Below are 12244 nucleotides of genomic sequence, written 5' to 3' on the forward strand. Positions count from 1 at the left end.
GCAGCATACAACGCCACCTCCGACGGCTTGATAGCTAAATAAAAATCGCAACAACAGCTGAAGCTGTGTACAACGTACCCACACACGGCAGCTACTGGAAAACTTTTACAACAACAAACAACTGACGCGGCATAAACCGTCTCCGCCGATGGCAGCGGTAGAATAAAATCAACAACAACAACAACGAAATGCTTCGTAAGAATTAAAAGAGAGCATGTAAGTAGTCCCTTCATTGATATACTTTAATTTAATTTAGATTTATCGATAAAACATAAATGATACACTCAAACCGCTATTAAAAACAATACTAGAATACATAAATACCTTATATATGAATGGGTTTTAAATAAATTTGATAATTACGTTAACATATTATTATTTAATTCGTATTATATCTTAATAAATATTATAATATTAACGTTAGGGATTTTTAATAATTTAGGATTGAGGTAAGGCCCATAGTGTTGCAGTTTTGTCCGCTGATGTTGAAATAAACGAAAATTCGGTTGGATGCCATCTTATTGTAATAGCCTTGTCTTTGTGCTTTGCTACAACTACAGATGCGAGGTCACTTGCAAGATCACCTTGCAAATCCGTAAGTCTTATGGAATTATCATAGCTACATGTGAGCATATAATAAGCAGAAGGAGAAAAGCGTATGCATCTAAAAAAAAAAGAGATACAAATTTGAAATTTAAATGCACATTTTCTTAAATTGTAAAATTGCTCCGTTTCAAGCAATCGATAAAAGTCGATATCGAATTCCTGTTTTTGGAGCAAATCTCGACTCAAGAAAGTTGTAAAAATTGTAATGCGCAAGCAAATTAGCGTCTAGCGCGTGCTGCATTAGGTTTTGGTAGAACAAGTTCAGGGATTCCCTAAGTCGGATTCTACCGACTCAATTATTTTTGGATCGCTTACCTTATTTCTGCGCTGTGTGGATAGAACCGTTGTATAAGCCTATTTCCACGGATGTCGTAAAGCACACAAGCGCTATCTGCGTGTCCTGAAACAAGTAGTCGCCCTGTCGGGTCTACACAAACCGCTGTTACAGGGGACTTTTGAAAAGCGTCGGTCTTGTATTCATCAAACGAGTTGACGACACCATTTGATCGAATGTCCCAAAAGCGTATTGTTTGATCCTGTCGGTTATTTTTCATGTCAACATGTCTTTAGTATGGATTCAAATTTAAAAATTACCTGAGATCCAGATACGAACGTTGTATTGTTCCAACTATAGAGTGATGAAATATGTCCAGAATGTCCACTAAACACCTGTGTCGGCATGCCCGTCATACAGTCTGTCACGTAGATTTTACAGTCGCCAGCACCTCCGCTAGCAAGCAATCGTGATTTTGATGAAGAATTGTCCAGAAAACACATATCCCTAACAGTTCCATCATGCATATTGAGCTCAACTTCCTGTCCAACCAGTTGATTAGTATCTTTGCTAAACCTCATATATTTTATGGTTTTGTCGTTTGACCCGGTTGCAACAAGTTCACCATCCGCTGACCAGCATATGCAATATATCGAGCCTCTATGGTGTTTTGTCCGTTTGCACAAGACGGATGGAGGGTAAAAATGTTGATCTTGTCTAGCGATTTGGTTATAAGTGATTATAATTATAACAGTTATTAGGTTAACAGAATATATATTACCTTAGCTTGGATATTTGGGGGTATTGACATATTCGAAAGGTTTTTGAGTTCGACCCGACCGCATAGTGTTGTCCATCGGGGTGAAAATCCACGCTTCGAATAGCTTGTGAGTCTGATATGGAAGTAACAGCTACAAAATGTGAGCTGTCTTTATCCCTCTAAACAATAGTAAAACAAATCACACGAAATTATAATAATGTGAGACTGATAAATAGAAAGTAAAGAAGAGGTTCCAGTCGGAAGTTCTCGACTAGGGGTACCCTGAAAGATATTTAATTTGTATAACTGAACAAGTTCCCCGGAACTTTGTCCTCGCGGACGCGAAAAACGCAACGGCTTCGCTTAATCCAGGATCGGGTCGACGCCGACACGTATGTGATCCGCTAATAGGGTACCCATTGAAGGTGGACGGTGGCCGGTTTGTCGCATTTGTGTGACAGATCAGCATGCTCATCATGCCCTCTATCGTCCTAGGGATGTATTTCTTGTGTGTTATGGGCACCACAATACGTTGCGGCAATGCCAAACTGGTCCTGTGAATGTGGTGGGACCAATCGTGGGGCCTGTGGTGATTAGCGTACCGAGAGAAGGCCGTCAGGGAAAGGGAGTGCCTGCTCGACAACTGAATGGGAAGGACACGAGGCACGTGTGCACGTGGAGCCCAAAAGGCGACGCGACGTGGCCATGCAGAGGGTGATCAACGATCAATTAGATGAGCCGATCCAGGCGGGTGGCATCGAGCCGTCGCGTAAAACGCACAGTCACCCAATCGTCTTAGTCAAGAAAAAGACTGGCGAGTGGCGCTTGTGCATCGACCACCGGCAGCACAATGCACAATCATCTCTACCCTAGATCTGAAGCCCGGATTGGCATATACCGATAACACCCGATAGTATGTAATGCACGGCAATCACGGTCCCTTCTTGCGATCGGTGGACACGGTAATAGGGAAGGAGATGGAGCCTCAAGCGTTTGCCTACCTGGACGGTATAGTGATGACTGGGGCGACACGAGAACAACACGACGAGAATCCGAGGGACGTATTCTGCCGGTTGAGGGCAGCGTCGTAGTACAGGTGTTTCGTGTTTAACTTCGCGACAGATGCACCCGCTGAAAGGGCTCATAAAGAATAGTCATAGGGTGAGGAACAGGAGGAGGCATTGCGTCAATTGAAGGATTACTTGACGACTGCCCCTTTGTTGGCTTGTCCAAAGTTATCCGCCAAATTCGTCTTGCACACTGACGCGAATAGATATTGCCTCGGTGCAATGCTGACGCAGACGATAGAAGGGCAGGAGCGTTCAATAGCATACGCGAGTCGGAACTTGCTGAAGGCTGAGATGAACTACCCGGCAACCAAGAAGAGTGTCTAGCGCTGCTACCTGGAGGGGGACCATTTCGACGTGATAATAGATCGTCTGGAACTCAAATGGCTTAACTGGACTGGGAGCCCTTCGGGGAGGAATTGCACTGGAATTGCAACAATTCTAGTTCGATGTCCACGACCGACGAGGGAAGTTCAATGTCGTTGCTGATACACTATCCAGGCATCCTCTAGAGACCTGCCAACAAGCTGCGGTGACCAAGTCACCCTGCAAATGGGTCGCGGAAGAACCCGCCAAGTTCACAGAGAAGTTGAAGAAAATGGGCCAAACTAAGTGTGACTATTGGTCATCGGCAGGGGGAATTGCCGTAATAAAATGATGTTCCAACGCCCGGACATCAAGGCGTGAGGAAAGCCGTGTCGAGATTTGCCGGGTATGTTCCGCGACGCTGCCAAGTAGGTGAAGTCTTGTAAAGTCTGCCAGAAGTTCAAGAGCAAATAATTCAAGCCGGCCGGACACATATTGACGAGACAGGTAGCAAGGATCTAAATTCCTTTAAGAGCTACAGAAATTTTTAGTACGAGTTGGTTTTCGATAATCGATAACTTACCCCCTTTTCAAGCAATCGAAGTACTATTTTTGAGAAAATCCCTTAGATTTTAAGAGTCAGAGTCACCAAAATTATATGCAGCTTTTTGAATACATCAAACATCAATTAAGAAACAGAAAAGTTATTAAAGAAAATGTGATTATATTGACACGTGTTTGCGGTAGCTGGCGCAAATTGCAAGAGTTTCTGTACAAATGTACACACGCGAGCAGCATTTCGTGTTCGTAGAAGAGGGTTTAGGGTATCCCTTAGTCGGGAACTCCCAAATAGGGCCTCTTACTTTTTGTATTCTGAAGCAAGTGGTTTTGTGCAAATGTGTGTAACTGGCAATATATTTAGACATCTATCTATCTAAGATATATTGATATCTATTTTTTTTTAGCCACCGCGCTTTCGCCCACTCCACGCCACCATATTTGGTTGAATGAAGTATCTCCTAGCCAGGCGCTTTTGTCAATATAACTCTCACTTGTATATACGCAATTCGCAAGTAAAAATTTCCTATTTTTTAAATGTATAGTCCCTTAGATTGACGCGTAAATACAAGCGGACTACAACTTGTAAGATATTCATTGAAAGTGCATCAATAAAATACAACACCTGAGCTAAATACACATTTTTTGTTTTGTATCACATTTTACTTACCTCTCTCATGTTAGTCTCCGTTTTATTAATATTCATTAATATTAGGCAATTAAATTAAATATATATATTTATATATATATATATTAACTAGATATTAAATGTAATATAAAATTTGTTAGAAGTATATTTTTTACTCAGTTGCAAACTTTTCAATAAATGGTAATATCCAATACGGATGTTGTTTTTCATAAAGCACTTTCGGGGAATTGTAGTCTGTTAGGGCACCAAAGCAGCATATTTTCTCGTGTAGCATATTTCTTGACTCAGACTCTCATCGCTGTTTTTTGACATTTTTGTAACACCTTCCGCAGAGTATTCCGATAACCGCAATTTTAGGCAAATTTCCATGCTAAAAAACTTTTAATGAGAATTCGGATAGTCTGAAGTAAAAATAATGTAGACATAGAAATTGAAGCTTGTATAAACTGAGTGTGGTGAAAACATCTTGAAAGCAGGATCTAACGTTCTTTTATCTCTGAGATCCACGCGTTCTTATACAGGCAAACGGGCAAACACACAGACGAGCTTTCGGAGATGCTACCTCTAACCTGTCACAGGCATTCGCACAATGTGCGAGAAATAAATATCCTATATAAACATAATTGCCCGTACTATGCTTTTTAGTAATCTGCAGAATTAATGCATTCAACCCTTTTCTGAATGTACTATATACCTGCATTTATTCTCAGTGCGCTCTTTTCAATTTCTTATTTTCCAATTATTACGCGAAATATCGTAGCATAAATATAACGTCCGTCAGCGGGATTTGAGTCAATAACAGAGCTTTATTCGCCATGTACTTGATATCAGAACGCAATGGCAATACGATTTCATTATTCGCGTGCAGTGGAAACAAAATATAAGACGGTCATGAAATTTTCATTTCACTCCCGTTTCGCGTCAAGTGGATAGAAGTCTTTAAAACTCAATTTCGCGGATTAATATTACCGACGCGATTAGTGGAGATCAATACCGCGAAAGTTCTGCTGTTCTGGCGGTGTCAATTGTTCAAGTGGATGGCAGAAGCGACAGAGCTGTTGCCTCTCCAGTCCACGTTTGACTAAAAAAAGTTGTCGACTTGGCGTGACAGCCCTGTCGCCTCTTTGGCAGACAAGTCGCAGTCTTCCCGTTTTTATGCCGTGACATACTGATATTAATCGATAACTTTCCCTGTTTCCAAGCAGTCGATAAAACTCAATATCGAAATCCTGTTCTTTGAGCAAATCTTGTAGGTTTGAAGAGCTCACATATTCATGCGTCTCCTTATTGAATTCTATAAAGGGTTCGAGTTCAATTCAGAAAATTTTATGTTTTAACTTATTTTTATTACTCTTAAAGCAAATGAGATCGTAGCGCGAGCTGATCGTAATATATATGAATATATATATACATATATATATTAAAAAATTTATATATATGTATGTACATATATATATATGTACATATAAGAATATTGAGTTTGGACATACTATGTAGACGTATATACATATATATAAATATATATATGTGTGTAAGTATATTGCGTATATACATATATGTAAATATATACATATTTATAAATATATATATGTGCGCTTACAGATATTATATATATATATATATTTAAACCTTACATATGCGCTTACAAATGCCTCGGTTTTAAATGTACGTACATATATGTATGCATACACACAGCATAGAAGTCTGTATATATGTATATACATTTGTATATACATATATGTATATGTATTCTCTTAAGGTTTTTTCTAAAATATGTTCGGTATCCATACTTAATACGCTAAATAGGTTTTCAGTTACTTTTTTCATTAATACAACAGTATTTCCGCCAACTTGCGGCTCCAAATTATATACAGTAGAAAATTGGTTTCTGTTACTCATGCGCCTTCAATATGATAGTTTAATTTTATTCGTACAATGGAAAAGTTCACAATATAGTAGTAAAATAAAAAAACCAACAAAGCTGATAGTTTATCATTAATATTAAAGACACTTAGTACATTTTTCGGGAATCGGTAACCTTGAAAGAAAGCGTTTACTCAAGTAAATACAATTTTCCAAATACAAAAGCTCGTTTGCGTATGGTACAAGTAATACATACATACATACACATACTTACATACATACATACATATACATATAAATATAGGCATGAAGATAAGTTTGTGGAAGTCCAATTTTGTTTTATTCAGTCGATTTATTTCGGGCTGAATATATATGTGTGTGTGTATTTTGGTGCATATGTACATACATATGTATGTACATGTGTATATGATAACATGCATTTGTATGAAGTAATTTAACTGTTCGATGAGATAAAAAGTATTACAAAATGTTTACTTTATGTCGAAAAATGCGTGTGTTTCATCATCATGCCGCATTTTATTAAATCTATAGGAATTTAATAATTTAAAGTTAAAGCCCATGCAAGTTCAATATATATTTGTCTACGTACATACATACATACAGACAAATGCATGGATATACACAACAATTGCACGAAGATAAAATAATTGTAAACATCGGTGAACAACACTTGAAAAGCCAAGAAAATGTGCAACACAGGAATTTACAGCTATTTTGGCTGTGTTGTGTTGTGGTTGTCGGATTCTGATAAGAATTTGTTTATATGTCAGAGACATTCCTCGTCTTGCCAAGATATCTTAAGAAGCAATAACTAAATTTGGAATGGATCTTTGGCATCTTTATATAATGAAATGATTTGATCCGGCCGGTTCCGGTGCTTGTTCTTCCTAAAACAGAGTGACCAAACGTATTGAAAGTTTCATGATAATAACTTTACAGCTGAGAAACTAGTTTGTGGTGAAATGGACAGTTGGAGATATCCATATGATCCATATATCAGATGTTGATACAATTCAAGAAGATAAACATTTTATGGTGGCAAAGACGTCGCCTTCAGATTTCGTGAGAAAGTTGTTAGAAGAACCCTCTAAAAAAGATAGAAAAAAATAGGTCAACTCCATTCTACACAAAGTATATATTACATAATATCTCCATACATAAAAGCGTTTGTTTGATATGATTTAAACATATTTGCTAATTCCTACATAAGAATATTATGAAATCGTGTTTCAGCGATTTTGGAAAGTTTGCGAACTCATTTTTAAAGATCAAGGGGAGGAATTAATTTGATACTTTTTCGCAAATTTGATCGCTCTTGGAAGGAAAATGCAGGTCAAAGGTTAAATAAACAAAAGTTTATTTTGCGGCTTCAAGATTCCCACCAGAAGACTAATTAAAGAACATGCTCTAAAGTTATTATATATTTTCAAGCATCAGCGGAGGGGCGATTCTTTTACGCTTCGGTAATAATATTCGATTTAAAAAAAGTCGATTTATAAGTTATAAAAAAAACTATCCATTCATTTTCTGTACGTCAGGTACCCAAAGTTGTTTGTACAACTTCATTTTCGACCGATCGTTCCTATGGCAGCTTATGATATAGTAGTCCGATGTAAATAAGATTTTGCATAAATTCCAAGATTCGTATATAGACATGGGTCAAAAATTACCACCCCCATATCTCGGCCAAATCTCATCCGATTTTCACGAAGTTTGGATTTTTCTTCATGGTTTTCCCTCTAGATTAATCTGGCATTCAAATCTCGACACCGATTTTTTGGTCGAAATTCATGTCCAAATCTTACCCTAAGATTCGTTTCTAGACATGGGTCAAAATTTACCACCCCCATAACTCAGTCAAATCTCATCCGATTTTCACAAAGTTTGGCTTTTTCTTCATGATTTTCACTCTAGATTAATCTGGCATTCAAATCTCGACACCGATTTTTTAGTCGAAATTCATGTCCAAATCTTACCCCAAGATTCGTATATAGACATTGGTCAAAATTTACCACCCCCATATCTCGGCCAAATCTCATCCGATTTTCACGAAGTTTGGATTTTTCTTCATGGTTTTCCCTCTAGATTAATCTGGCATTCAAATCTCGACACCGATTTTTTGGTCGAAATTCATGTCCAAATCTTACCCTAAGATTCGTATCTAGACATGGGTCAAAATTTACCACCCCCATAACTCAGTCAAATCTCATCCGATTTTCACAAAGTTTGGCTTTTTCTTCATGATTTTCACTCTAGATTAATCTGGCATTCAAATCTCGACACCGATTTTTTGGTCGAAATTCATGTCCAAATCTTACCCTAAGATTCGTATCTAGACATGGGTCAAAAATTACCACCCCCATATCTCGGCCAAATCTCATCCGATTTTCACGAAGTTTGGATTTTTCTTCATGGTTTTCCCTCTAGATTAATCTGGCATTCAAATCTCGACACCGATTTTTTGGTCGAAATTCATGTCCAAATCTTACCCCAAGATTCGTATATAGACATTGGTCAAAATTTACCACCCCCATATCTCGGCCAAATCTCATCCGATTTTCACGAAGTTTGGCTTTTTCTTCATGATTTTCACTCTAGATTAATCTGGCATTCAAATCTCGACACCGATTTTTTAGTCGAAATTCATGTCCAAATCTTACCCCAAGATTCGTATTTAGACATTGGTCAAAATTTACCACCCCCATATATCGGCCAAATCTCATCCGATTTTCACGAAGTTTGGATTTTTCTTCATGGTTTTCCCTCTAGATTAATCTGGCATTCAAATCTCGACACCGATTTTTTGGTCGAAATTCATGTCCAAATCTTACCCTAAGATTCGTATCTAGACATGGGTCAAAATTTACCACCCCCATAACTCAGTCAAATCTCATCCGATTTTCACAAAGTTTGGCTTTTTCTTCATGATTTTCTCTCTAGATTAATCTGGCATTCAAATCTCGACACCGATTTTTTAGTCGAAATTCATGTCCAAATCTTACCCCAAGATTCGTATATAGACATTGGTCAAAATTTACCACCCCCATATCTCGGCCAAATCTCATCCGATTTTCACGAAGTTTGTATTTTTCTTCATGGTTTTCCCTCTAGATTAATCTGGCATTCAAATCTCGACACCGATTTTTTGGTCGAAATTCATGTCCAAATCTTACCCTAAGATTCGTATCTAGACATGGGTCAAAAATTACCACCCCCATATCTCGGCCAAATCTCATCCGATTTTCACGAAGTTTGGATTTTTCTTCATGGGTTTCCCTCTAGATTAATCTGGCATTCAAATCTCGACACCGATTTTTTGGTCGAAATTCATGTCCAAATCTTACCCCAAGATTCGTATATAGACATTGGTCAAAATTTACCACCCCCATATCTCGGCCAAATCTCATCCGATTTTCACGAAGTTTGGCTTTTTCTTCATGATTTTCACTCTAGATTAATCTGGCATTCAAATCTCGACACCGATTTTTTAGTCGAAATTCATGTCCAAATCTTACCCCAAGATTCGTATATAGACATTGGTCAAAATTTACCACCCCCATATCTCGGCCAAATCTCATCCGATTTTCACGAAGTTTGGTTTTTTCTTCATGATTTTCACTCTAGGTTAATCTGGCATTCAAATCTCGACACCGATTTTTTAGTCGAAATTCATGTCCAAATCTTACCCCAAGATTCGTATATAGACATTGGTCAAAATTTACCACCCCCATATCTCGGCCAAATCTCATCCGATTTTCACGAAGTTTGGATTTTTCTTCATGGTTTTCCCTCTAGATTAATCTGGCATTCAAATCTCGACACCGATTTTTTAGTCGAAATTCATGTCCAAATCTTACCCCAAGATTCGTATTTAGACATTGGTCAAAATTTACCACCCCCATATATCGGCCAAATCTCATCCGATTTTCACGAAGTTTGGATTTTTCTTCATGGTTTTCCCTCTAGATTAATCTGGCATTCAAATCTCGACACCGATTTTTTGGTCGAAATTCATGTCCAAATCTTACCCTAAGATTCGTATCTAGACATGGGTCAAAATTTACCACCCCCATAACTCAGTCAAATCTCATCCGATTTTCACAAAGTTTGGCTTTTTCTTCATGGTTTTCCCTCTAGATTAATCTGGCATTCAAATCTCGACACCGATTTTTTAGTCGAAATTCATGTCCAAATCTTACCCCAAGATTCGTATTTAGACATTGGTCAAAATTTACCACCCCCATATATCGGCCAAATCTCATCCGATTTTCACGAAGTTTGGATTTTTCTTCATGGTTTTCCCTCTAGATTAATCTGGCATTCAAATCTCGACACCGATTTTTTGGTCGAAATTCATGTCCAAATCTTACCCTAAGATTCGTATCTAGACATGGGTCAAAATTTACCACCCCCATAACTCAGTCAAATCTCATCCGATTTTCACAAAGTTTGGCTTTTTCTTCATGATTTTCACTCTAGATTAATCTGGCATTCAAATCTCGACACCGATTTTTTAGTCGAAATTCATGTCCAAATCTTACCCCAAGATTCGTATATAGACATTGGTCAAAATTTACCACCCCCATATCTCGGCCAAATCTCATCCGATTTTCACGAAGTTTGGATTTTTCTTCATGGTTTTCCCTCTAGATTAATCTGGCATTCAAATCTCGACACCGATTTTTTGGTCGAAATTCATGTCCAAATCTTACCCTAAGATTTGTACCTAGACATGGGTCAAAAATTACCACCCCCATATCTCGGCCAAATCTCATCCGATTTTCACGAAGTTTGGATTTTTCTTCATGGTTTGCCCTCTAGATTAATCTGGCATTCAAATCTCGACACCGATTTTTTAGTCGAAATTCATGTCCAAATCTTACCCCAAGATTCGTATTTAGACATTGGTCAAAATTTACCACCCCCATATATCGGCCAAATCTCATCCGATTTTCACGAAGTTTGGATTTTTCTTCATGGTTTTCCCTCTAGATTAATCTGGCATTCAAATCTCGACACCGATTTTTTAGTCGAAATTCATGTCCAAATCTTACCCTAAGATTCGTATCTAGACATGGGTCAAAATTTACCACCCCCATAACTCAGGCAAATCTCATCAGATTTTCACAAAGTTTGGCTTTTTCTTCATGATTTTCACTCTAGATTAATCTGGCATTCAAATCTCGACACCGATTTTTTAGTCGAAATTTATGTCCAAATCTTACCCTAAGATTCGTATCTAGACATGGGTCAAAAATTACCACCCCCATATCTCGGCCAAATCTCATCCGATTTTCACGAAGTTTGGATTTTTCTTCATGGTTTTCCCTCTAGATTAATCTGGCATTCAAATCTCGACACCGATTTTTTAGTCGAAATTCATGTCCAAATCTTACCCTAAGATTTGTACCTAGACATGGGTCAAAAATTACCACCCCCATATCTCGGCCAAATCTCATCCGATTTTCACGAAGTTTGGATTTTTCTTCATGGTTTGCCCTCTAGATTAATCTGGCATTCAAATCTCGACACCGATTTTTTAGTCGAAATTCATGTCCAAATCTTACCCCAAGATTCGTATTTAGACATTGGTCAAAATTTACCACCCCCATATATCGGCCAAATCTCATCCGATTTTCACGAAGTTTGGATTTTTCTTCATGGTTTTCCCTCTAGATTAATCTGGCATTCAAATCTCGACACCGATTTTTTAGTCGAAATTCATGTCCAAATCTTACCCTAAGATTCGTATCTAGACATGGGTCAAAATTTACCACCCCCATAACTCAGGCAAATCTCATCAGATTTTCACAAAGTTTGGCTTTTTCTTCATGATTTTCACTCTAGATTAATCTGGCATTCAAATCTCGACACCGATTTTTTAGTCGAAATTTATGTCCAAATCTTACCCTAAGATTCGTATCTAGACATGGGTCAAAAATTACCACCCCCATATCTCGGCCAAATCTCATCCGATTTTCACGAAGTTTGGATTTTTCTTCATGGTTTTCCCTCTAGATTAATCTGGCATTCAAATCTCGACACCGATTTTTTAGTCGAAATTCATGTCCAAATCTTACCCCAAGATTCGTATTTAGACATTGGTCAAAATTTACCACCCCCATATCTCGGCCAAATCT

At 37.9% G+C, this 12244-nt stretch overlaps 2 protein-coding genes across 5 annotated transcripts in view; one reads left to right on the forward strand and one right to left on the reverse strand.

Moving 5' to 3' along the window:
- Positions 1-199: 199 nt before the first annotated feature.
- LOC115771306 (solute carrier family 12 member 6) overlaps positions 200-12244 on the forward strand; it is a 32666-nt gene continuing 20621 nt past the window's right edge. For 3 of the 4 annotated variants that reach the window (XM_030716949.1, XM_030716987.1, XM_030717002.1), the window contains exon 1: positions 200-216. In XM_030716949.1, the coding sequence (XP_030572809.1) occupies positions 215-216 (2 nt within the window). In that variant the 5' untranslated portion in view covers positions 200-214. Of the gene's footprint in view, positions 217-6202; positions 6282-12244 lie in introns of those variants that run through there. The other variant, XM_030716959.1, reaches the window with a different exon arrangement.
- Positions 273-4311, reverse strand: LOC115771347 (WD repeat-containing protein 47). The gene is made up of 5 exons (XM_030717020.1): positions 4242-4311; positions 1662-1819; positions 1201-1597; positions 922-1142; positions 273-664 (listed from the first exon to the last, which is right to left on the reverse strand). The coding sequence occupies exons 1-5, from the start codon at positions 4275-4277 to the stop codon at positions 439-441; spliced, it is 1038 nt and encodes a 345-aa protein (XP_030572880.1). The 5' UTR covers positions 4278-4311; the 3' UTR covers positions 273-438.

This window comes from Drosophila novamexicana, unplaced genomic scaffold (genome assembly GCF_003285875.2).
Source record: "Drosophila novamexicana strain 15010-1031.04,08,12 unplaced genomic scaffold, DnovRS2.1 tig00000008-arrow-pilon, whole genome shotgun sequence".
NCBI lineage: Eukaryota > Metazoa > Arthropoda > Insecta > Diptera > Drosophilidae > Drosophila > Drosophila novamexicana.

Coding starts and splice junctions, on each gene's coding strand:
- LOC115771347 (XM_030717020.1), bottom strand. CDS start 4,277: ATGAATATTAATAAAACGGAGACTAACATGAGAGAG. Junction 1,820..4,241: donor CGGAGACTAACATGAGAGAG/GTAAGTAAAATG, acceptor ACTATTGTTTAG/AGGGATAAAGACAGCTCACA. Junction 665..921: donor CCACACAGCGCAGAAATAAG/GTAAGCGATCCA, acceptor TTTTTTTTTTAG/ATGCATACGCTTTTCTCCTT.